General features: G+C 47.0%; 1 protein-coding gene across 3 annotated transcripts in view; it reads left to right on the top strand.

Annotated features, from left to right (window-relative positions):
• Positions 1–23,748, top strand: part of KDM4B (lysine demethylase 4B) — a 70,487-nt gene that overhangs the window by 2,861 nt on the left and 43,878 nt on the right. For all 3 annotated transcript variants that reach the window (XM_062510255.1, XM_062510254.1, XM_062510256.1), the window contains exons 2-5: positions 5,729–5,879; positions 7,494–7,669; positions 8,621–8,735; positions 10,050–10,243. In XM_062510255.1, coding sequence (XP_062366239.1) covers positions 5,739–5,879; positions 7,494–7,669; positions 8,621–8,735; positions 10,050–10,243 — 626 coding nt within the window. In that variant the 5' untranslated portion in view covers positions 5,729–5,738. The remainder of the gene's footprint in view (positions 1–5,728; positions 5,880–7,493; positions 7,670–8,620; positions 8,736–10,049; positions 10,244–23,748) is intronic.

The raw sequence follows: 23,748 nt of genomic DNA, 5'->3' as shown, positions 1-23,748 counted from the left end.
CACATTCCTTCACTGGAGCATCTGTTAATAGCAAAGATGGATGACAGCTAAATATGTCACCACAAGTGAGGGATTTGCTTAATGGGTTTGGATGCCATGGGATTCTCCCGGGCTGCAGAAGGCACTGCTGGAAATAATTATTTGTCATCTGGTAAAGAATTCAAGAGGGTTTGTCCATTTGCAGTAGCAACTGGAATCCTGGGGTACTGCAAAATGTTGGCAGAAATCCTGGCATTTCCCACAGGTTGGGGGATATTTATGTCTTACCACTGTGGGGTGAGAAAGGTGTTTTTCCATTTTCAGTGTTCTCCTCTGAACTGATCATTGCTTAATAAGATTTTCTCTTTTTAACCTTTGTTCTGGACCAAATATGTTCTGTCTTGTCACAACTTGGGGGTAGAGTCATTTGCTACCATGGCTTAATTAAGGTACTTATTTTCATTTGTATTTTCGTAGGGTAAATCACTCTCCTTTATAAATGAGGCAGTTCCTCAGTCATGATCTTACTGGATTACACAGAACACGTTTTTATTCTGCCCTTCCTCAGTCTGTGTGTGCCTCACTCATGGCAGAAGTGACCTGAAGCTTCATTATTTTTATGTTTCCTTGCAGTTTCATAAGGCTCATGAACAAGCCACATACAGAATACAGGATTGTGCTTTTTTGCTAAATCTGTTAGAAATCCTTTTTGAATTTGAATACGACCCAAGAAGTCAATGTTGGACACTGTGAGGGGTTAAGGTGATTTGTGAGGTGTTCTGATACTCCTTCATGATTTTGGATACACCCCCAGGGCGATGGAGAGGCCTTTGGTGAGGTTTTTGGTGCAGATAAGAAGTTTTTATGAAGTTTCCCATATTTGATCTCAGTTCTATTGGCAGAACAAGCAGCACAGCTTTGCCTGGGAGGGGCGTGTCAGGTTTGGAGCTGCAGCTTCCAGAGAGACCTGGATTAAAGAGAGCTGGGAGAGATTCAGGTTGTCTGCTTTCACCTGGGGTTTAGTTCTGGTTAAACTGGCACTCCTGCAGTCACAGGCTTGGCTGGAAGGTGGGACATAGGAGAAACCTGGGGGGGCTGAGGGTGCTGGGGGTACCTGTGCCAGGTGATCCTGAGGTTCCTATGCCAGGTGATCCTGAGGTTCCTGTGCCAGGTGATCCTGAGGTTCCTGTGCCAGGTGATCCTGGGGTACCTGTGCCAGGTGAGCTGGGGGTTCCTGTGCCAGGTGATCCTGGGGTTCCTGTGCCAGGTGAGCTGGGGGTACCTGTGCCAGGTGATCCAGGGGTACCTGTGCCAGGTGAGCTGGGGGTTCCTATGCCAGGTGATCCTGAGGTTCCTGTGCCAGGTGATCCAGGGGTTCCTGTGCCAGGTGATCCTGGGGTTCCTGTGCCAGGTGAGCTGGGGGTACCTGTGCCAGGTGATCCTGGGGTTGGTGCTGCAGGGCCGTGCCAGGCTCAGAGCTGCCTCTGCCCATGTTCAGGGATCCTGGGATGTTCTGGCAGCTGGAACTGGGTCAGTGTGTCACACCCAGCCTGGGCACTGCACCAGCCAGGGGCTGCCTCCTCTGTGGGCAGGATGGGCAGAACCACCTCTGACAGCCCTGCTTGTTATGATTTTTTGTTAGAAAAATCTAAAGGAGCTTAGAGAAGTTGAGCAAGTTACTGAGAACACCAGGCTTTTTCTGGCAGGGTTGTGGAAGGAAAACTGGGAATTAGTCAACCTTATTAAGGTGTTAATCTGATGCAGGAGTCACCTTCTGGGCAAAGCTCTGCAGTAATCGAGGTTCCTGGTTGCTTTGCAAGGTTCCTGATGTCCTTTCCCATAAGAATAAGAGACTGTGGGATTCTTCATTCTAACATTTGCAGTTCTGCTGCTTTGGATTGAGGTGCCATGGGTTAAAACTTGAAATTCTTGTTCAGATTCAATGGCTCAATCCACATGAAGTGCCTTTTCTAGTGCTTGTTTCTTAAGCTGTTTTGGAAATACTCCTGAAGCCTTGCAGTAAATCTAGTGAAGATAATAAAATGCAGCAGAGATAATTCTGCCATGTAGCAAACTGGGGCTCCTGCAGTCCTTGGTAAGGCTGGGCCTCAGCAGAGGTTTGAGAACTGATTTTTGTGGTTTTAGGGTGAGTTTATCTTGCCTGTTCAGTCAAACTTTTTGAGTTTTTGAGGTTCCGGTCTGGATTTAGTCAGAAATAACCATTACATGTTAACTACCTTGCCTCAGGCAATAATAAACTGTTTTAAAGTCATCCAAATTTATTGCTCTTAAATGTAACCGCTTCTATTTTTCTTTTAAATACTGTTTGTCACTAAATAATTTTGTTGTTAGAGAAATGTGTGGGTAACTGTGCACTTCTACAGCAAAGAGGGTGTTTTGGGGGAACATTTTATTTTCCCATAATGAGCTACATATGCTGCTTGATTTCAAGTACAGGAGGATCTGGAATTGTGGAGGAACCTTGTGGAGTGTAAAATTTAATAGAAAATGACTCTCAATTTGTCAAATCCCAAGCACTGTAGCTCTTCATCCCTGTGCTGGATGGGAATGTTGTCTCTGTTCCTCTTTCCCAAGTATTTCCTCTGTTATGTTTACTTAACCTTTATGAAGTATATACAAAACTCAAAGCAGTTTGAATGTTAAAAATGTAATGAATTGAATATATAAATGTTTTGGGGGGAAAGGTGTTAGTTTAAATCTTTGCTGTAATTGTACGGTTGTTTAAAACTGGGCTGAGCAACAGCAAACTTCAGACTTAAAAATTTACACTTTGTCTAAATGCTGGAATCTGATTCTTGGGAATAGAGGGGAAGGAAGAAAAGTTGTCTCAGATATCTTTACACCATGTAACCATTATAGTTTTAATGTATATATAAATATATGTAACTTCTAGTAGCCTATTTTATACACAGAGCTGATGTCTTGCAGAAGTTTGTCTTTGGTTCTGCTAGGAAACTGGATAGAGCCCGGTCCATGAGAATTGATGGAAATCAGAGTAATTTGTTGGCTTAGTGAGAAAGGAAGTGGATGGAAATAGAAGAATCTGCCCTTTGTGTTCTAGCCTAATTCATCAAAAAATGCCATTTCAGATAAACACATCAGGTTTCCATTAATATTTGTGTGCAGGACTTGGTAGTTAAACAATGAGTTAAGAGCAAGTTTAAAGGAGATTGCATGAGCAAGGTTCTCATTACTGTTGGGGAAATGCCTCAGATACTGAGTGAGGCAGAAGTTAATGCGGGCACAGTTAAAATCTGCATTTTGTTGGTGCAGTTTTGTGTCAGGTGTCTGGGTGGTGGCTCAGGACATTTCCCTGCCAGTCCTGCCCCTCAGCCCAGCCCTGGAGCCATCACAGCCCTCGTGGTTTGTGCTGGAACTTCGGAAAGAAATTCTCTTCTCCCCAAACTTTCCCTGTGGCTCCTGGGGGAAGCTCCCACATCTCACTGAAGTCGTGGACCTGATTCCCCCTTCCCATGAGCTCTGTGGCCATTCTATTGTAATGGCTTAATTAGTTTGATTAGCTAAATGTACATTATCTGAGATAGGTGTTGAAATGTTCTTTAGATGGGACTGCACATGGAAAAATCTTGTGCTTTGCTGTCTCTGGACTAAAGAATTGCAGAGTGCCAGGTGTTGATGCTTGTACTGAGGGAGTAGACCTTTAAATTAATTAATTAAGCTTTGCAGGAAGTAGTTTTATCCTTTAATTAATTGATTAAGCTTTGCATGAAGTCGTTTTTGATCTCCCTTCCTTTACTGGAGCATGTATTTTCAATCTTTGCTCTGAGTGCATTGGTTAAAAATCAGAATTTTGTGAGAGAATCCGGAGGGAAGGATGGGATAAAGCCTGGCTTTGGCTGTTTGTTTTCCCTGGTTGTGGGTAAAGCTGTAAATCCTGGGAAGGCTGTGTGGAGCAGATGGTGCTGGCAGGGCTCCTCTCCTGAGCCAGCTCCTCCTGGATCCTGGTGGTACTCCCTGCTCCCTTTGGCCCCCCTGGCATTTCCAGACCTGGCAAAAATAGCTCCGGTGCTCCTGGGAAGGTCGTGGCAGAGTTTGGGATGGTTCCTGTCCCTTCCCTGCAGCTCAGCCCCGTTCTCCTGGGATCAGAGCCTGCCTTGGGTGCTTTGGAGCCAAGCCCTGGCAGATGGATCCCAGCTCATCCCGGGCTTCCCTCCCTGTGCTCCTGCCAAACATTTGTGTGGGAGAGCGTTCCCATGGGCACGGATCAATCTGCTGCTTCTCCTCCAGGGCTCACCCTGAAACTGCAATTCTTCTTCTCAAAAGGCAATTTTTGTTCCTGGTTTGGCAAGGCTGGGAATCTCTTTGGGCCACCCTGGAGATGGAGGGCTTGGTTGAAGGGTCCTTTTGTTTCCAAACTGCAGCAATTTCTGTTGGAAATTGGAAGTATCTTGGGGTGAAAGGGGTGAAATGGTATTTTGCTCCCTCAATTGCTTTTGCTCTGGGATGTCCTGCAGTACTAGGATTCATAATTTGGTTTTATTCTGGACTGGGTTCTGCATCTCTGGCTCCTGGTTTGGGGAGGGCTTTTCTGACTGTGAGAGGCTGGGATTTTATGCATAAAATTCTTTTAAAGACTCCTTGGGGGAGGACATAGGACTCGCAGATCCTTGTTTTGAAACAAATTTGCTTAAAAAGTTACAGTGTAAAAATGTTTTCTGCTTTCTAAAATTTCACTCGAAACTCTTCATGTGCCTTTGAAATGAAAAGTTTTATCCAGTTAAAACGAAACCTTGGTGCCCACTTTGGTGTGTGATGCTGGTCCTAGTGGCAGGAGCTGGGAACATTGGCTGTCTCTGGAGTTCTGGGGGCACTCCCTGCTTTATTTTGTGTTTTCCTAACGCTGCGAGTGCTCCCAGGAGCATCTCCAGCACTGCTTAGCTGCTTTGCAATCACTTTAAACACCCTTGAAATGCTTTTTATGGGTGTCAGAGTCTGGCTAAAGCATTTCCCAGCTTTATCCTCCCACAGCCCAGCACTGCCCTCTCCTGTCCCAGCTGCTGCAGCTCCTCCAGTGCAGCTGAAACGCCACTGAAACCTCTGATTTCCCTTGAAGATTTCCAGCATAACCTTAGAAAAGTCCATTCGAAAAATGGTGATTTCATCCTGAATTGTTTGAGGGTTTATTTCGGATGTTTTGGAATTGTGCATCTCGTGTTTCTTGCCTGACACTTTGTTCTGTTTATGTACGTTGCAAATACAAAGTGTAATGAAGCTACATTAAACAAAATACACCTTGATTTTATAATTTTTAATGTAGTCTAGCACACGAAAAAACTCCAAAACTGGGGAAAGCTGTTGTGTTTGAACCTAAACAGAAAATAGTGGAACATTTTGGTGGAAAACTTGCGGGGTGGCAAGTTCTGCACCCTGGCAGTGCTGAAGGTGGTGAGCAGTTGTTATTTTTGTGCCACCATCCTGATGAGACACCACTTTCTCTGATGAGCTGGGGGGAGATGTTAAGCAAGTCTATATTTAGCCTCTGTCCAAGATCCCAGGTGATCCTGGTATCAGGAGTTCTGACTAAGTGGATTTTTAGTTGAAGCTCCTCATATCCGTGGTAGAGGGTAGTTCTTAAAATCCCCCCTTGTGGGAGTAGAGGGAGAGAAAGAAAAATCTCTCTGTGGAACTCATTAGTTAAACCCCAGAGGTTTTAACGAGTTTCTTTTTCTGCCCCTTTCCTTCCTCCACGCCTGCGTGCCCTGTGCAGGACTGGAGCGATGGGGTCGGAAAACCCGAGCCCGCAGAACCCTGGCTGTAAGATCATGACCTTCCGACCCTCCCTGGACGAGTTCCGCGACTTCGGGAGGTTCATTGCCCACATGGAGTCCCAGGGAGCCCACCGGGCTGGGCTGGCCAAGGTGAGGGTGAGGGCTGGGATGGGATGGGATGGGATGGGATGGGATGGGTGAGAGCTGGGATGGGTGAGGGCTGGGATGGGATGGGATGGGTGAGGGCTGGGATGGGTGAGAGCTGGGATGGGATGGGATGGGTGAGGGCTGGGATGGGATGGGTGAGGGCTGGGATGGGTGAGGGCTGGGATGGGTGAGGGCTGGGATGGGTGAGAGCTGGGATGGGATGGGATGGGATGGGTGAGGGCTGGGATGGGATGGGTGAGAGCTGGGATGGGTGAGGGCTGGGATGGGTGAGAGCTGGGATGGGTGAGAGCTGGGATGGGATGGGTGAGAGCTGGGATGGGATGGGTGAGGGCTGGAATGGGATGGGATGGGTGAGGGCTGGGATGGGTGAGAGCTGGGATGGGATGGGATGGGTGAGAGCTGGGATGGGTGAGAGCTGGGATGGGATGGGTGAGGGCTGGGATGGGATGGGATGGGTGAGGGCTGGGATGGGTGAGAGCTGGGATGGGATGGGTGAGGGCTGGGATGGGCGAGGGCTGGGATGGGATGGGTGAGGTCAGGGCTGCCTTCCGAGGGGCTGAGTTCCTGGTGGTTTTTGTGTGTGTTCCTGGTGGTTTTTGTGTGTGTTCCTGGTGGTTTTTGTGTGTGTTCCTGGTGGTTTTTGTGTGTGTTCCTGGCAGTTTTTTTGTGTGTTCCTGGCAGTCTTTTTGTGTGTTCCTGGCGTTTCTTTTGTGTGTTCCTGGCAGTTTTTGATGTGTTCCTGGCATTTTTTTGTGTGTTCCTTGTGTTTTTTGTGTTCCTGGAGTTGAGCTCTGGAAAAGTGTACCTGGAATCTCTGGTCAGGTTATGGAGAGAGGAAGGGAGAGGAGCTGCAGGGCTTTTGTAGAGCCATGGAATGTCCTGAGCTGGGAGGGACCCACAGGATCATCCAGCCCAGCTCCTGGCCCTGCACAGACACCCCAGCAATCCCACCCTGGGCATCCCAGAGAGCTCCTGCAGCTCTGGCAGCCTCGGGGCTGGGACCATTCCCTGGGGATCCTGGGCAGTGCCCAGCACCCACTGGTTAGGAGAACTTCTTATGTGAAACTTCTAAATTCCAGTACCTGACACAGAAGTGCTTGGAAAACACCAGGACTAAGTGATTAGAAAAGGTATTTCTGTGACCATGTCACCACTGGCTGATGAGATCATTTGTTCAGACAAGGACTTGTTAGGAGTGGTATTTAGCTGGCCTTAATAAAGCACAGTGGAGAAATAAAGCTGTTAGGCATGAAATAATTCTTATTTCTTCTAAAACATAGGTCAATTACTGGGTTTATTGCTGCTCTAAAGAGAGCTGGCTATTGATGAAGAGCTCTCCGTGGAATGTTTCCTTGTCCACTCAAGTGTACAAGCAATTACCTTCCAGGACTCTGCTAGGGAGATTATTTTAATAAAGCTTGTTGGTGACTACCAGATGTTGTAAAGAAATTACTTGTAGGATTAATTTGAGCATTCCAGGTCAGTTTTGTGTCTCTCCCAGCTGAAGTTCAGAGCCGTGTAAGGGAATTTGAGCCCAGCAAACCCCACAAACTCAGTGTTTGTAACAATTCCATATTTTTGTCCCCACCATGGCAGGTGATCCCCCCCAAGGAGTGGAAGCCACGGCGGACGTACGATGACATTGATGACATGGTGATCCCAGCCCCCATCCAGCAGGTGGTCACGGGCCAGTCCGGGCTCTTCACCCAGTACAACATCCAGAAGAAGCCCATGACCGTGGGCGAGTACCGGCGCCTGGCCAACAGCGAGAAGTGCGTGCCTGGGGGGCCTGGGGAGCTTTTCTTCCCAGAAAATAGCTGCCAGGAGAATGCAGCCCTATTAAATGTGAAGCTCTTTTGGGGAAACTGCTTTTCCTTGAGTCACAAACAAGTTTGTGACTTGGTGGGTTTTGGTGTGTCTCCTTTTTCTGGGAGTTGGTGTTGGAAAGGTTGTTCAAGGTCAGTGTTTGGCTGAGAATCTCCCTGAAAAGAATGGCTTGGGACCAACACAGGATCTCCTGGCTGTTCTGGGAAAGGTGTTCCATGGCTGGGGTAGAAATCCAAATACTCAGAGTGCTTGGGCTGATACTGGTGGCACGAGTGTCTTCCACAGGGCCTGGGGAGTCTGCAGGGCACTTTAGTCAACTGGCATGTGCCACCTGCAGTTGTGTCCTGCTCCCAGAGTCTGGACTTTCCCAGAGTTCTGGAGGATCCTGGCTTTTAATCAGTCCTGAGTTTTTGCAGTCATGGCTTTAAGATGAAGGAGGGTGGATTTAGGTGGGATATTAAGAAGGAATTCCTGGCTGGGAGGGTGGGCAGGCCCTGGCACAGGGTGCCCAGAGCAGCTGTGGCTGCCTCTGGATCCCTGGCAGTGTCCAAGGTCAGGCTGGACATTGGGGCTGGAGCAGCCTGGGACAGTGGGAGGTGTCCCTGCCATGGCAGGGGTGGCACTGGGTGGGATTTAAGGTCCCTTCCAACCCAAACCATTCCAGGATAATGAGCTTTGGACTTCTTCTGGCAGCAGAGAGCTCCATCAGCTCAGGGGCAGCATCTCCTCACATTTCTATGGGATGGGATGTGCTGCACCTCCTGTCAGCCAGCCTACCCCTGAGGGTTTGTGCACAGGTGGGAGAGGCAGAATTCAGTGAATTAAAGATGAAATGCACCCTCAGCTGCTGTGCTGGCTGCTCCCAGGGCTCCTGACATGCCTGTGCTCCCTGGCAGGTACTGCACCCCTCGGCACCAGGACTTTGAGGACCTGGAGCGCAAGTACTGGAAGAACCTGACCTTTGTGTCTCCCATTTATGGGGCTGACATCAGTGGCTCCCTGTATGATGCAGTAAGTGCAGTGCTTCTCCTTCCCTCATTTCACACATGGACACTGACTTCCTTATTGCACTTGGCTCATTAAGGAGCAGTAATTCAGAATTTCACTGGCATAACCACCCGAAAAGGAAAGCTAATACCTTGGGTTTTTTTTTTCCCCTCATTACAAAAGTGGGACTAAACTTCCCCTGAGATTCAGGATGATTGTCAGTGGAAGCTGTGAAAAGCTGAGTTTTAGTAGAGAAATGAGGAAAAGTGTGATTTAAACAAATTCCTATGCAGACTGTGGCAAAAAATTGTCTATACCTTGGGTTTTGTTTCTTTTTTAAGGTAATAAAATAGAGATTTCTGTTGAAGCTCCTTAGAAAGCCAGAAAAAGCAGCATTTCAAGGAAATGGTACTCCATCAAAAATATTTTTTGGTTCTTAACGTAAATAAATTATTTTCATTTGGATTTTAAGTTATTTGCATTTGGATTTTAAATTATTTGCATTTGGATTTTTTTCTTTGTAGGCAGCTCCATTAGGATACAATGTACCTGCACACTGAATTATTTTACAATTCAAATTGTTTAAGCTTTTCCATGGTGAAATTTCATCCTCTACTTCAAGTAATTCTGTAAATGATAAAGGTTTCTCTCTTCTTACTCTTTTTGGGCAGATAATGTAAATCTCTTCCTCTGTAGTTTTCTTCTTGAGTGGAAAGTGACCTTTTTTTTGAATGTTGTCTGATTGTATGTGAATGTACAAGTATCTTTTTATTATCAACGTGGTTTCATATGGGATTAATTAGAATAAGCAGGGATATCTGAGGTGCTCAGAGCCATGGACATGGCAGGGGTGCAGAGGAGCTGGTGCTTGGCTGGGAGTGTCACATCCTGTCCTGTTGTGCTCAGGGTGGCACCCAGCCAGCCACAGAGCTGCTCTCCAGGTGCTTTCTGTTTGTACCTGAAGCTCTGAGCTCAGGTAGGAGGTTCTGCCCCTTTGGCCACACTGAGGTGTTTCTGATCAGGGGAAGAACATCTGAGAGGAGTGTGTTTTACCCTGAGTTTATGCTGTGTTCATTACCAGAATTAATGCTGGGGTACTGTCCAGTGCAGGAGCCTCTTCAGAGTGCTGGAGCTCCCTCCTGCCTGTGGGCAGAGAGGAACATCCAATAAATAATAATAAATATAATAAATAATAATAATTAATGATAATAAATAATAATTCCTGGGAGCAGGGGGTGTGCAGTGAATGCAGCTAGCACCATCTGAGCACTGGGAGGGAGCTGTGGGCTGTGCTGGCTCCTGACATTTCCAGTACAAACCATTTCTCTTGGGTTCCAGGACGTGGATGAGTGGAACATTGGCAATCTGAACACGCTCCTGGACATGGTGGAGCACGAGTGTGGCATCATCATCGAGGGTGTGAACACTCCCTACCTCTACTTTGGGATGTGGAAGACAACTTTTGCTTGGCATACAGAGGACATGGATCTCTACAGCATCAACTACTTGCATTTTGGGGAGCCCAAATCCTGGTAAGTGGGGGCTCTTGGACACCACTAAAATCTCCTTTCCCCAGACCTACCAAATTCCTTCAGGTTTACCTCATCTCCCAATTCCCATTTTTTTTCTCTTCTTGCCTCCTACTCTACATTTAGAAGCAATTTCACTTTCTTTCATGCTGGCTTGCTCAGAGGCCTAATTCCTGACTTTTCAGCAGGATTAGGGAGACTTGTTGACATCACGATTAAAACCAGATTTCAACACTTGGGGATTTTTGCAAACTAATGCACAGGAGAGCAAATGGGGACGGGGATGTGTGGATGCTTCAGAGGCACTGTAATAGTGAAACACTGTTGTTCTTCACTGTGCTCTAGGCAGGAAACATCTGTTGCTTTCAAATTTCCATTATTTAAATACACAAATATTTCACAGCTCCAGGGACAAGTTAAGTGAAAAGGTTACTTTTCCACGGTCATTTTTTGGAATGATGGTAAAGCATTTTCCAACACTGTGGATGCATAGACTGGTTGGAAATAACTTTCCACAAAAGCAGTAGATAGTTAAGGATGAAATAGAGAATTTGGAAGTCTGGAGTAAGTTGCCAAGAGCCAATGTGCTTCTTTTAAAAGCAGTTGAAGAGTATAAGAGCAGAGACTCAGCAACCCAGGGGAGCTTTGCTGAAGATCTTGATGTGACTAATAAATATTGACATTTGCGTGCAAATGAGAGCAGAAATGTCACAGGGAGGCTCTGCTGTCACCATGCCCTGGCAGAGGCAGACAGATCCTGCCTCCTCCTCCCTCCTCCCGGGGCTGTGGCTCCCTGGGGACTCCCAGTGGCTCCGGGTGTTGCTGCCTGTGGCACATAAAAGCCCCCAAGAGCCAGGAGGCTGGAAATGAATGGCTCCAGTGCTCTTTTCCAGGCCTGGAAAGGGGTGCAGGGAGGGGCTGACTCTCTGAGACGTGAATGGGAATTTTTAAAACCCTTCCAGCACGTCATGGAATCTGTTTGCCAACATTCCTGATCCTTGGGCTCACTGTCCAAGGCAGATGCATGAGGATTTTGCAGAATCTCTTGTGATACCTCTGGTAAACAAGGCTGAACTCCAGAAATGTGTTTCTGGACTATGACTGGGATGTGACTGATCCCAGGGAAAGGTTCTTCCCCCAGAGGCTTCTGGGGAAGGCACTGCCCAGGTCACAGCCCCAGGAGTGTTTGGACACTGCTCTGGGACAGGGTGGGATTTTTGGGGTGTCCTGTGCCAGGCCAGGGCTTGGAGACTGGTGATCCTGTGGGTTTCCAGCTCAGAACATTCCATGATGCAGTTTGGATCCTGTCAGTTTTTCCTCCAGAATTCCTGAATTCCAATCCATTTTCCTGGTCCCATCTCCAGCAGATGGTGCCACAGCCCATGGGAAGCTCCTCATCTCCTTTGCCCACGATGCTCGGGGACACCAGCACAGTCCCAGCAGGACTGGGCAGCTCCAGGAAGGGTGGGAGCAGCTGGCCTGAGGTTTGGGTTGGGTTGTTCCATCCTTTCTCCAGCCATCCTGTGCTTGTGAGAGTCACTCGTCTTTTAAAGCTGCTCCAGCTGGGGAAAATGAGGATTTTGTAGGGATTTTGAGGCCATATTTGGAGCAGAAGCTTTCCCCCTGCAGTGGAGATTTCCTAGGCAGGTGGCAGGTGTGACACAGAGTGGGATGGATTGTGACAGGATGCCACTGCTGCTTTGGCAGGGCCTCCCTGCCCTACCCTGGAGCACCAGGCAGGAGTTTGCCACTACCAAGCCACTCCTTCCTTGTTCTGCCCTGGGACAGCTCCTCTTAAAGAGTCCTCAAGCTCTTCTCTGAACAAGCATTGGCTGCAAAGAGTGAATCTGAATCCCCTTGGAGCAGATCTGGAACTTTCCAGGTACCTGAGGTGTGCTGGAGTGGCTGCAGCCACCGCAGGGCTCAGCTGGGGGAGCTCTTGGACTGCACTGCTGCAATTCCAGTGCTGCAGCCTGGCTTTGCTCAGGGATGGCTGAAATGTTCATTCTGTTTTGCCCGCGCCACCTCTGTGGAAATTTCCCAGCTTCCTTCATCCTTTTTATAGACTCTGTGGCTCTGACAGTGATCATCTTGGAAGCACCTCAGGGAATAGCAGGAGTGTGGAGAGTTACAAACTCTACCAGTTTGGGGTTGAGCTCTAAAATAAGAGGCAGAGTTATTGTTTAGCTGTCAGAGGTATTTATTCAGTGGAACCAAGGACTCTGTATATTGGTAGTATCTGCTTCAAAATTGCCTGTTAAAAACCATAACTCTTTCTTTGTATCTCCTATAAATTATCTTGGGGTGCTTCTCTCCAGGCTGTGGGAAGGGTGAGGAGCCACCAGCCCTGCTGCCTTCTGAAGGCAAGGGAGACGGGAGTGCTTCCCTCACAAGCCTCCTTTGAGTGGGTTTGAGGACAAATCTGTATTTATTTCACAGAATCCCAGAACTGTTTGGGTTGGAAGGGACCTCTGGAGACTCCCCAGTCCAAGCCCTGCCAAGGTGGGGTCACCTGGAGAGGTGACACAGGAAAGTGTCCAGGTGGGTTTGGGATGTCTCCAGACAGGGAGACTCCATGGGCAGCTTTCCCAGAGCTCTGCCACTCTCCATGGAAAGAAATTCTTCCTCAGGTTGGGGTGGGACACATCCTCTGCCACCCCCTGGGGATGTTTGTGTGGATTGATGAGGTGTTTGCATGGATTGGTGTTTGGATGGATTGATGGGATCCTCTCTCAGCTGCCCAGGCCCAGCTCCTGCAGTTCCTCCTCACAGGAGAGATGCTGTGGAGAGCTGAAATTCCTTCTCAGGGAACTCTGGGTGGAATGTTTGGACCACACAGAACCATCTCTGGTGAACAAAGGAGTTGTTCTGCTGGGCCAGGGGGGATCTTTACTGAGTATTTCATGTCTCTCATCTCTGTCTTTGCAATGTTGGGTTTTCCCCCCTACCAAGCAGTTGTTTTGTGGGGATTGCAGGTAAAATCAATGTGTGGCTTCTTTGTGCTGAGATGTGCCTGGTGTGGCAAGTCCTGAGTGCTGGGTGAGTGTCTCTGCAGCTGAGCTGCCAGCCCTGGCACAGCAGGACAGGCTGCAGCACCTGCAGGGCTCTGCACTCCCTTGGGCCACTGGGATGCAGCTCCAGGAGAAGCAGATAGGCAATGAAAGGTCACCCAGTGATGGAGAGCAAGGGGGTAATGGCAAACAGCCATTTTCCTGTTTGCAGCCTCGTTAAATGATTTATCTGTGCCTGTGAATTGCAGTACATTTATTTACTGAGCTCTGCTGTTGTATCAGGGAGGGCAGGGCTGTTTCTGCAGTCCCCATTCCAGGGGGATTTTCCCTCTGGATGTGCAGTTCCCAGGCACAGCTCTGCTCCTCACTGTTCTCACCCTGCTGCTCTTCCCAGCTGGAAAATCAGGCTGGCAGGTTGAGGAGGAGGAGGCACAGGAGGTGTGGGCACCCCACACCTGGGAGCAGTTGTGTAAGCTCATGTGAACCCCTCAGGCAGGGAGCTGCCAGATCCAGCCTTTCACTTATTTTTTTTCTCAAATTACAGTAAAATGTCCTTCTCATGTCAGGAATTTAATTGCCACCTTTCCATAGTCTCAAACTTCTGAAAAAAACAAAATGTATTTAATTCTGCAGCCCCATATAAAACCTCTCATGGTGGGAATTTTTGCTGTATCAATTATACATATTGTGTATAATTACCTCATACACTCCTGTGTGAGATCTAAAATTGAGCCTATTGTCAAACGGTGCAAGCAGAAACTGATTTTATAATGACAGAAGCAACAAAGCTGAGTGCCAGGCTTCATTCTTCATGGTTATTGTGGCATTTTATTGAGGAATGGATGTGGCTCAGCCTTTGCAATTCCAAAAGAATATTTTTAGACACCGAGGTGTTCCACCAGCACTTCCTTTCATCTCCATAAAGATGTGCATTCCCTCCCTGGAGGCTTCCTAGGGTGGGGAAGTGCTGCAGGAAACTTTGAACCTCAGTATTGTGAATTTGCCAGATACACTTTAGGAGTGTAACATCTCTTTTTGTCAACAGTGTACCACCTGATTGGGTAATAAAGTTATTTTTCTTGGGTATTTTGTTACCAATCTTGCTGTACAATAACAGGATTTAATTTACCTTCCCTGAGTGCTGGTGGGATGTTGCACTCTTATTTCTCTCAGAAACTGCAGGTGTTAAACCAGGCTGACACTGAGGAAGGTAATTGATTTTTATAAAATGTCCCTTTTCCCTTATCATGATGGATGTTTAATCCCCTTTAATTAAAGCAGGGAGCCAGCTTTAGCTTTTAAGTTATATCATCTCCTCTCCAAAACACTCCCTCGCTGGAAGTGGATCATGCCTAATCTGTTTGACTTTGATATCACAAAGTACACTTTATGCCAGAACAGCAGTTTATGTAGAATTAAGGACAAATTACCAAAGGAACTTTAAAATAATATGATTAGTTGGAAGCACTGGTCACAGATACAATTACATTCTAGAAACACTTCTGGAATTCTGTCTTGTGAAAGTCTGAGGATTGCAAACCTGGGAGTCCATGGAGTTACCCCAAACCTTTGTTGATTAAAATATTGGAGAATTTCTGCTTTCTTTCCTGCAGGTGCCCAATGAGGCTCCCTGGGTGGGGCAAGTCCAGCCAAGGAGGGCAAATCCTCCTTCTGGCTGTCCCTGGGTCCCTGGAATGTCCAAGGCCAGGCTGGAGCAGCCTGGGACAGTGGGAGGTGTCCCTGCCATGGCAGGGGTGGCACTGGGTGGGTTTGAGGTCCCTTCCAAGCCAAACCAGTCGGTGATTCTATGGTTTTCCTGTGACATCCTCAGTTTAATGCATTTGTAGTGTCTGGTAGTGCTGCTGTCAGCAGGGAAACCTCACCTTTGCTGACAGGGCTGTGAGGGGGAGCTTCAGACCAGGACTGGGGGTCCCCTGGCAGGGGATTCTCAAAGGAGCCCTCTCTGGCCTTGGCTAAAAGCCCCTCCTGAAGCAGCAGTACAGAAACATCTCAGGTGCTGAGGATCTCCCTGGTTTTATTTCTCTCTCTTGTCTGCAAGAGCTACAGCTCTCTTTGCTGAACTTTTGTCCTCTCCTCCCCTCAGGACAGGAAATGCTAATCCCTGGAAAACTGCCTTGGAGGAGGAAAATGGCCTAATACAGTCATGGAGCTTAACTCTCCCAGCTTCCCTGCTCCTTGTCCATGCAGGGTGCTGCCCCTCACCCCTCTCAGCATCTCTGTGATGTTCTGCTCTGTCCCCCTGCTGTAACACTCTCCCAGATGCTCCATGAGCTTGCTGTAATCCCATTGCAAGCAGCTGCTGTGATGTTTGGTGCAGAACTGTGTGGCTGCAGGGCCAGGGCATTGTCCCTTCATCATTTATTGCCTCCTGCTATTCCCTCCTGTCTGGGGTACTGCCCAGGCTGCAGGAGTCACTGCATGGATCAGATGGCACTGCAGGTGTTGGTTACTGGGCTCTCAGTAGCCCCTGCACCCTGGAGATCCTGAGATGCTTTAGTTGGAGTCACAGCTGAGATTTGCCCTTGAGGAAGCTGATGCTCCACACTGAGAATTTTTATTTTTCTGAGTTTCGCTTTTCCTGTTCATTGGTGTTAGGGAATTCAGGAGAAGATTCTGCAGCCCTTTCTTCCTCAATCCCCAAGGTCTGCATCATCTTCCATGGGAAGTGTGTGAGGTGTCCTTGCTCCTAAAATTATTCCAGGCCTGGCAGCAGAGGTTTGGAGGCTTTTTGGGTGGAGTGGGAAGAAAGAAGAAGCAGGGAAGGCTTTTTGGCCCTGGTGGCAGCTCCTCACAGCTCCCAGATTTCCTTCCTGCCTTTGCTGTCCCATGTAATCTGTTTTACAGCTCTGCAGTTCTGGATGGAGAAAGAGCAGAATTTATGGTGATGGTTGATTTATAGATTAGCTGCAGCACCATTTGCTCTCAGGCAGATTTGGCAGAGCAAGACCCTTTTCTGTTGATAAAAGGGAGAGAGAAAGGAATAGGGATATTCATTAAAAGGGATAAAAGGAAAGTGAGATAAAGTATGGCCAGGCAGAACAGCTTTTCACTCTCCTGACTCTCCTAAAATGAAGGTGAAATCTGCTCTGGAATGGGCTTTCTGCACGTGGGTTTGCTGGGAGATGCAGGGAAGGAGGGATTGTTGGGATGCAGAGCTGTATTCCCTGGAATTCCCTGTTAACTGAGAGCAGAGAGTCATTAATACAGCCCTGCAGTCATTAGTTAATCAATACCAAGCAGTCCCCTTCCTCCTGGAGGTGGTGCTGTGGTGGAAGGATCAGGGACAGGGTTCCCTTCAGGAAGGGGACAGTGCTCACTGCTGGTTTGCTCTCAGAACCCATGGGCTCACCACCTTGTCCAGGGCCTGAATGAGCTCTGGCTTGGATTATCTTCCCAATTGGGTGCTGCAGTTGGAACAGTGGAGATTTCTCTTTTTCATAGACTCAGGTTTTTGTGATCTTTCATTAGACTGTTGTGAACAGATTATTGAAAGGTCATTTTTCTGCTGCAGAGGAGGCACAGGGTTTGGGGAGTTAGGACTCCAGTATTGCCTTTCTTCATTCACCCTCATCTAACCAAGAGCAAATGCCAGGAGGGTCAAGCCAGATTCCAGGACTGATGGAATCAGCTTGGGACTGGTGTGAGGAGGGATAGATGGATTGATCTCGGCCTCAGCACCCCTTTCCTTCAGCTCCATGCTTGTGCTTCCCCTCCAGAGCCCTCTTTGGTTTTTATTCTCACCCAAACCCACTTCAAAAGGCACGGAGTTATTTTGTGCTTTGCTGCCATTTCAGTTTTCAGTCTGTGCATTTTCTGTCCATCTTTTCTGAGCCTGTTCCCTTGGTTGAAATTAGAAATTGTAGAGGTTCAGCTGTGAGCTGTTGTAGCTGACCCAGCAAAGGGGAGACCCTTCCCACCTGTGGCTCCTCCTGGCATTTTCCCTGGTGGTTTTAGCAGGAGGTGCTGATCTGGGCTCACGTCCCCATTTCCACAGCAGCACCCTGGGGTGGCTCCTGCCCCTCTGCCCTGCTGGTCCCTGCTGTGGCTGCAGTTCAGCAATTGCTGCCAGCCCAGGAGCCCCATGAGAGAAACATCTCTTTGATCCAGGGAGGCTCCTGCTCCAACCCATTCCTGCCTTCTGAAAGTGTCTGCTCAGCTCAGGCCTGGTCTGAAATGAAGATCTCTGGAAGTCTGGCAGGATCAGATTGCTTTAATAACAGAGGCTTGGAGCAGAGCTCTGGGACTGAGGGGCGGGAGTTGTGCTTCCATGCTCCATCTCCCTCCTTCAGCCTGAGCCGACTCCCATGGGACAGTGAGCTTGCAATTCCAGCCTGGCATGGAGCTGGAAGCAGGGCTTGGGAAGGCTGTGAGGAACCAGGAGTGCTGCTGCAGAGCTTTGTCTTTATTCACATTTTGCTAACACGTTGGCAGAAATCAGCGGGGATTTTTTTTTTCTCTCTCTTTACTCAGCAGAGAAAATTGTCGAGGGGTGATGCCAAGTGCAGCACAAGTGAGTTTTAAAATAAAGAGGGGCCAGTAGTAATGACAGCACTTAAATAACACTCGGTGCTGTCTGAGAGCCGTGCACTCATTAACCCCTTAATGTTCCGAAGAATAAATGTGCTGGGTTTGCATCCATTTCATCTCCAGCTGCCCAATCAGCCACACAAAGGGATCAAACAGAAGAAATAAAGGAAACTTTACAAACTGTGTCAGTGATCTTTATCAAATCTCAGCTACAACACTTGTGGCTTTGATGCTGACAAGAACACAGCTCTCACTTCAAAGCAGTTGTAGTTGGGAACGCTGCAGTTTGATGGATGAGGAGCATTAAGCCTTTGGAATGCTGGATTTTTTTCTCCTCAGAAAAGGAAAGTGTGTGTGTGTAGAGGCACTGCACCTCTAGCACAAGGGGTTTCCTAATCTGAGAATATCTTTGATTACTCATAAGCAAATTTCTTTTGTTCTGCTGTAGGCAATTATCAGTGTTTTTTCAGGAGTTTGTGTTGCTGTGCCCAGTGAGGGAGGCAGCTCACACAGGTCACTTGGTACAAGGCACACAAAGCTCTCATCTCCCCTGGTTACCTTTTTTTCTTATTGTTTCTGGAGCTGAAATGAGCTATTATTTTAGAATACAGGCTCTTTGAAGCATAATCTTTGTTTTTCTTTCTATTTGTATGGTATCCACTACAAAAACAACCAGTAATTAATAATCTGATTGCCAGTTTAGGGAAACACAAATCTGATGTGAACAGGTTCTTCCAAACAAATAACGGGGAATGGCAAGGGGATGAATATTGTAGTTATTCATCTCTGTTGAGTTGTGTACTAATTATCTTCTTGGCTAAACTGAATGAGTAAATGACTTCATAATGCTTCTCCCCAAACACCATTTCTTAGTAAAATGGCTCCTTCATGCTGCTCTCACTGCAGGCAGAGCAGGCTCTGGGTTATTTTTACAGTGGAGGGAGATACTCTCCAGTGTGCTCTGCAATTTTGTGCTTTGTGCTGGGCACTTGTGCTGTGGAGCTGACTGGACTGGGGCACTGAGAGTCCTTCCAAGAGCAGATTGTTGTTCACATTAAATTCTCTGCTTTAAAAAAATGTATTTAAAAAATTGCATTTGCAGTTCTGGAAAAATCTCCTCTTTGTATTCGTTGAGTTGGGGGTTAGTGAATGTCTGAAAGTAGCCCATTGTGCTAATCTTGGAACTCAGTTGTACCTCTTGAAAATTCATATGGCTTTAAAATCAGAATTTTAAAAAGCTCCTGTCTAATGTCACTTCTTGAAACTAATGGCTCTTTAATCCTATTTCTAGCTCAAGGCAACTCTGAGGGTTGAAGAGTCTTTTAGAAGTACATGATTGGCACAAGTTAGGCTTGACTCTAATCTTCCAATACTCAATCCCCAGGGATTTGATCCCAGCTTCAGAGTAACCTGAGATATTCTGCCCATCCTTGCTGGAAAACAAATGGAGAGTTCGCAACCACAACCTCAGTTTCTTTGGGCAAGAAGGAAGTTTTTCATCCTGCTCTTCCATTGGCAGTAAAATTGCTGCTGTTTCTTCATACTGTGGATAATGAGGAAGTTCTGTGTGTGGAGAAGGGATTGTGTGCAGTGAAATGGGCCCTGTGGGTGAGTGCTGGGGCTGTTTGGTGCTGCCCAGGCCCTTCCTGAGCAGCTCTGCCCTGATTTTCTCTCTGTGCTGGTTCCCCAGGAGTTACATTGAGCAGCTGTGGGAGGCACGTGGGTTTAGTGTGTTTTGGGGTTGGGATTTGGTCCTGTCATTACCTGTTTACTCCTAGTTATGGCTTTTGGAGTTGATACTCTCTAGTCTCTGTGTTTATTTCTCACTCTGGGTGTATTCCAATAAAAATGTCATTATTTGAAATCATTGATGCTGCTGGTCAAAGATACTGAATCCCATCATCCATTGTCCTGTGAAATGATCCATTCGAGATAAAAGTGCAGGCACTTGATACAGGTTTTTTGCTAGGAACAAGGATCTGATCTCCAGGCAGTGTTTGCATTCCTGATGGGAAGGAGCCATGGCAGAAGGGGAGAAGAGAGGGAGGTCAGAGATTCTCTTTTCCTAACCAGGATCTTGGGAAGGGAAATGGGAGATTTCCAGCCCATTCAGTGTGGGCCAGCCTCAGGTTTGATGAAGAGAAGAAGAAAGGGAGTTGATTTCAGTGTTTTAACAAATTGTTGGGAGAGAGGGATGAAAGGAGGTTAATTATGGAGGAGGATAAAGATGAGGAAAAGAGAGATGACTGTGGAAGGGAGGTGACAGTGCTACAGGCAAAGGAACAATCAGTTCTTGTTGTTGAAATGCCTTTTTTCTTTTCTCATACAGGCAAAACAACTTAAAAATAGTGTTGGACAGCAGAAGTTGGACTCTTATCCCTGTGAACCCCTCCAGCTCAGGATATTCTGGGAGATTCTAGCACAGAAACCCCCACCTGTACCCTGAGCTTTGCTCTGACACAGTGAGGAGATGTTGTTTAATGTTTTACCTTGTAGAAAAATGAGGCCTCAGGAGCAGGATCTGAACTTTGCAGGGAGGGAGCACCCTGTGCTAATGCTGGTTCTTAATGGTTCTGTTGGATGATAAATATTCCTGATGGACCAAGGGGTTTTCTTTGGAGGCTTTGCTGCTGTAGTGGGGGGCTAAAGATGTTGAAGGTCAGGGTTCAGATTCTGGGTTTCTGGGCACCCTTTGCCTTACAGAGACTGAAATAGCAGCTTTTCATTCTGTTTGTCGTGGCTGAGAGCACGTTGGCATTTGAATCTTAAAGGGTCACTGTTCTTGGCACAATTAAATCTGCTTTGAAGACAGATAACTCACCCCGTGTGACACATTGGCCTGGGCATTTTAAATGTGCTGCTCCCGTTCAGTTTGTGTTGCTTATTCAATAATTATGGAGTGTTAAACTGTGTGGGGCCTGCTTGGGCAGACCTTGTGCACACACTGTGAAATTGAGTTTCTTACCTTCTCCCAGGAATGGCACTGAAGTGACATTTGCAGAGTCTTGTGGTTGAACCTCTCCCTGCCCATGGAGCCCAGACTGGCAGAGAGTGGGTGTGGGATTTGTGAACTAATCACTGCTTAATTGCTCTGCCTTGGTGCAAATGAGGGTGTATGAGGGTGTAAATGAGATGTGGAACAGGTTGGGAGGACAGCTGGAGCAGGAACGGGTCTTGGAAGCTTTGGGGATGTTGGCTGGAGGGACAGGATGGTCTGGTCCTCTGCCAAAGGTAGGGATGGCTTCAGGTGAGGAAGATTCCTCCTAAACAAGGAGGAAACAGCTATGAGCAGACTTTGCTGTGGATGAAGTTTTAGGCTTTTGGCCACTGGAAGCCAAAACTGAGCTGACTCCCTTTGAGGAGGCAGCAGTGAGGGGAGAACCTGGGACTGGGAGGTCCCTGAGGAGCAGCAGGTGCTGGAAGCTGCTCAAGTGAATTCCCTCTTCCATAGGTCCTTGGTCTCCAAAGGGGTCCCTGCATCCCAGGATGGCCTGGATGCTCCTTTTTACTGACACACTTGTTTAATTCTTAATTCACAAGACATTTGCTTATTTATTCTCATTGTTCCTGATAATAATTCTAAGCCATTAGAGGGGAAAATTGTATTCAGAAATGCTGTTTCACACTTTATTTGTTTGATGATTTAGAGCGATAGAAAATAGCACATTTGCTGGCTTTTATAGTCTGATAATTATCCACATCCATCAAGCCCCATTCCAGGGGAATAAACAAAACACCAAGAAAATTACTCTATTAATGATATCCTATGATGGCAAAGAGGACAGACCTCTCTTTTGTGTTAAGGGTGGAGAGGGGACTGTCCAGTTAAACTCATGATGGGAAGGAATTCCTGGCTGGGAGGGTGGGCAGGCCCTGGCACAGGGTGCCCAGAGCAGCTGTGGCTGCCCCTGGATCCCTGGAAGTGTCCAAGGCCAGGTTGGACATTGGGGCTGGGAGCAGCCTGGGACAGTGGGAGGTGTCCCTGCCATGGCAGGGGTGGGAATGGATATTTAAGATCTCTTCCAATCCAAATAATTTTGGGATTCCATGATTCCATCTTAACACAAGCAAGCCACCCCTCCAGGAAGATAATTTCCTAACACATTTCTAGCTTTTGGGCAAAACCTTTTGGACCTGTGATCCTGACTCAAGAACTCAGAAAATTACTTGGAAGTAGAGATCAGAAATGATGGAATTAGGTTTTGTGAAATAAGTTTGGAAGCTGAGAGTCTTTCCCACAGAACAGCAAGTTCTAGATGTGTACAAGTGGTACTTGATCCACTTCAGGGATTTTCTGTTGTTTTGGTGGAAAGTAGAGGTAATTTAAAAGGCTCAGTATATTACTTTCAGGTTGTTGACTTGGGGGTAAGATGACATTTGAGTCACAGAACTATAACTTCTCTTATCTTGAGCTGCTTTTTCTTTCCCCATTGTGTAAATCTCATGCTCCCTGGCAGAGCAGCAGCACATTTTTCCTGCTGTAATCCCCAAACTGCTGAGTGGCAGGTTTTGGGTGAAGCCTGGCCCTTTGTCTTGGTCCCCCTGTGCAGGGCTGACCCTTGGAATACAGACTGCAAGCTCAGTCCTTGGAAGTTTGATTTATCTTCACCCAGCTGCTCGTTTGGCTCTGGCCATAAATGTCCCTTTTCCTGGGGACCAGAGGGGCAGATCCAGGTCGGTGTTCCCAGCACTGGGGGCTGTCAAAGTCATGCTTGTAGAAGAGGAAATTATTGGATGTTTTTTACCATGCCCAGACCTGTGGGTTGCCTGTGGAACTGGGGTTTTGCAGCAAAGCTGAGCCCCAGCTGTGGGGATGGGGACAAAGCCCTGTGGTGCTGGGGGACACCAGGAGTGCTGTCCCCAGTGCTGGGGCTGTCCCAGGGAGCAGTGGCACACAGAGCCAGCCCTGCTGGTGTTCATTGCTCCACGGCTGCACCCCTTGGACTGCAGCAATTTTTAATCTTTCCATGGTTGTTTTGTCTTGTAATCAATCATTCTGTGTGTAGATGGAGCTCAGTCTGTGCCATACATGCAGGAGCCTTCTGTTTCTCTTCCTGGTTTTAAATAGCAGCCCGAATTCTGTCTTTATTGCCTATCTTTATGTAAATCAGTCAGATTTGTGAGCATAACTTAAAGCAGAATTTGACCTACTTTTAATTCTCTTCTGCAGTTAATATTTTGAATTCCTAAGAATAAATGCAGAGGGATGTGTAGGCTCTGCTTCCTAAAGACTGGCCCAAAGAAAAAAGTTAATTTCTAAAATTGGAGTCAGCTATTACCATTCTGTGCTGGGATATTTTGATTTGTATATAATTACATATAGTTCTTTTTTATAAGCTGGAAATTCCTCCTCTCTGCCTGGTTTCTATCCAAGTAAGTCTTTTTTCTTTGTCTCTCCATGGGCTGTTCTCTAAAGCCTCACTTGGCTTTTTGCAGGCTGCAGTTTCAGATAACACAATAACCATGTTCCAATGTATTAAACTTTTAACATCCTCAAGATTCAATTAATCTTATCTTTACAACTCCCAATTACAGGCACTAATTAAGTGAAGGTTGCATTGTAGACTGGGGATATTACATTAATCATCAGCAGCCTTGTAGCCATAAATTAGTTCTTTCCCAATCCTTCAGCATTTTTCCCAGAAGGAATGGAATGTCTCATTTCCCTGTTTTAAGGGACATTAATCCCACAAAGGAGCTTTGGATCGGGATTAGTTTTATCACATTTATGTAAGTGATGAATGGTCTTTGTAAAATAAAAGCCACTAGCTTTGTCCCAGACAAATGAAATTGAATTGTTTGATAATTATGCAATTTAAGGCACTGTCAAACTTTGGTCAGGGGATGTTGGGAGTCCACTGCTGCATTTATTATTTTACAAGATTAGGTGCTACATAGTGTTTTGCCTTAATTTTTTTTTAAGCCATCAGTTTAAATCAGCTTAGTGCC

Source organism: Cinclus cinclus, chromosome 28 (assembly GCF_963662255.1).
Source record: "Cinclus cinclus chromosome 28, bCinCin1.1, whole genome shotgun sequence".
In the NCBI taxonomy this organism is placed as follows: Eukaryota; Metazoa; Chordata; class Aves; order Passeriformes; family Cinclidae; genus Cinclus; species Cinclus cinclus.
Note: the sequence above shows the minus strand (reverse complement) of the source record. Positions and strands in the feature narration are given on the sequence as shown.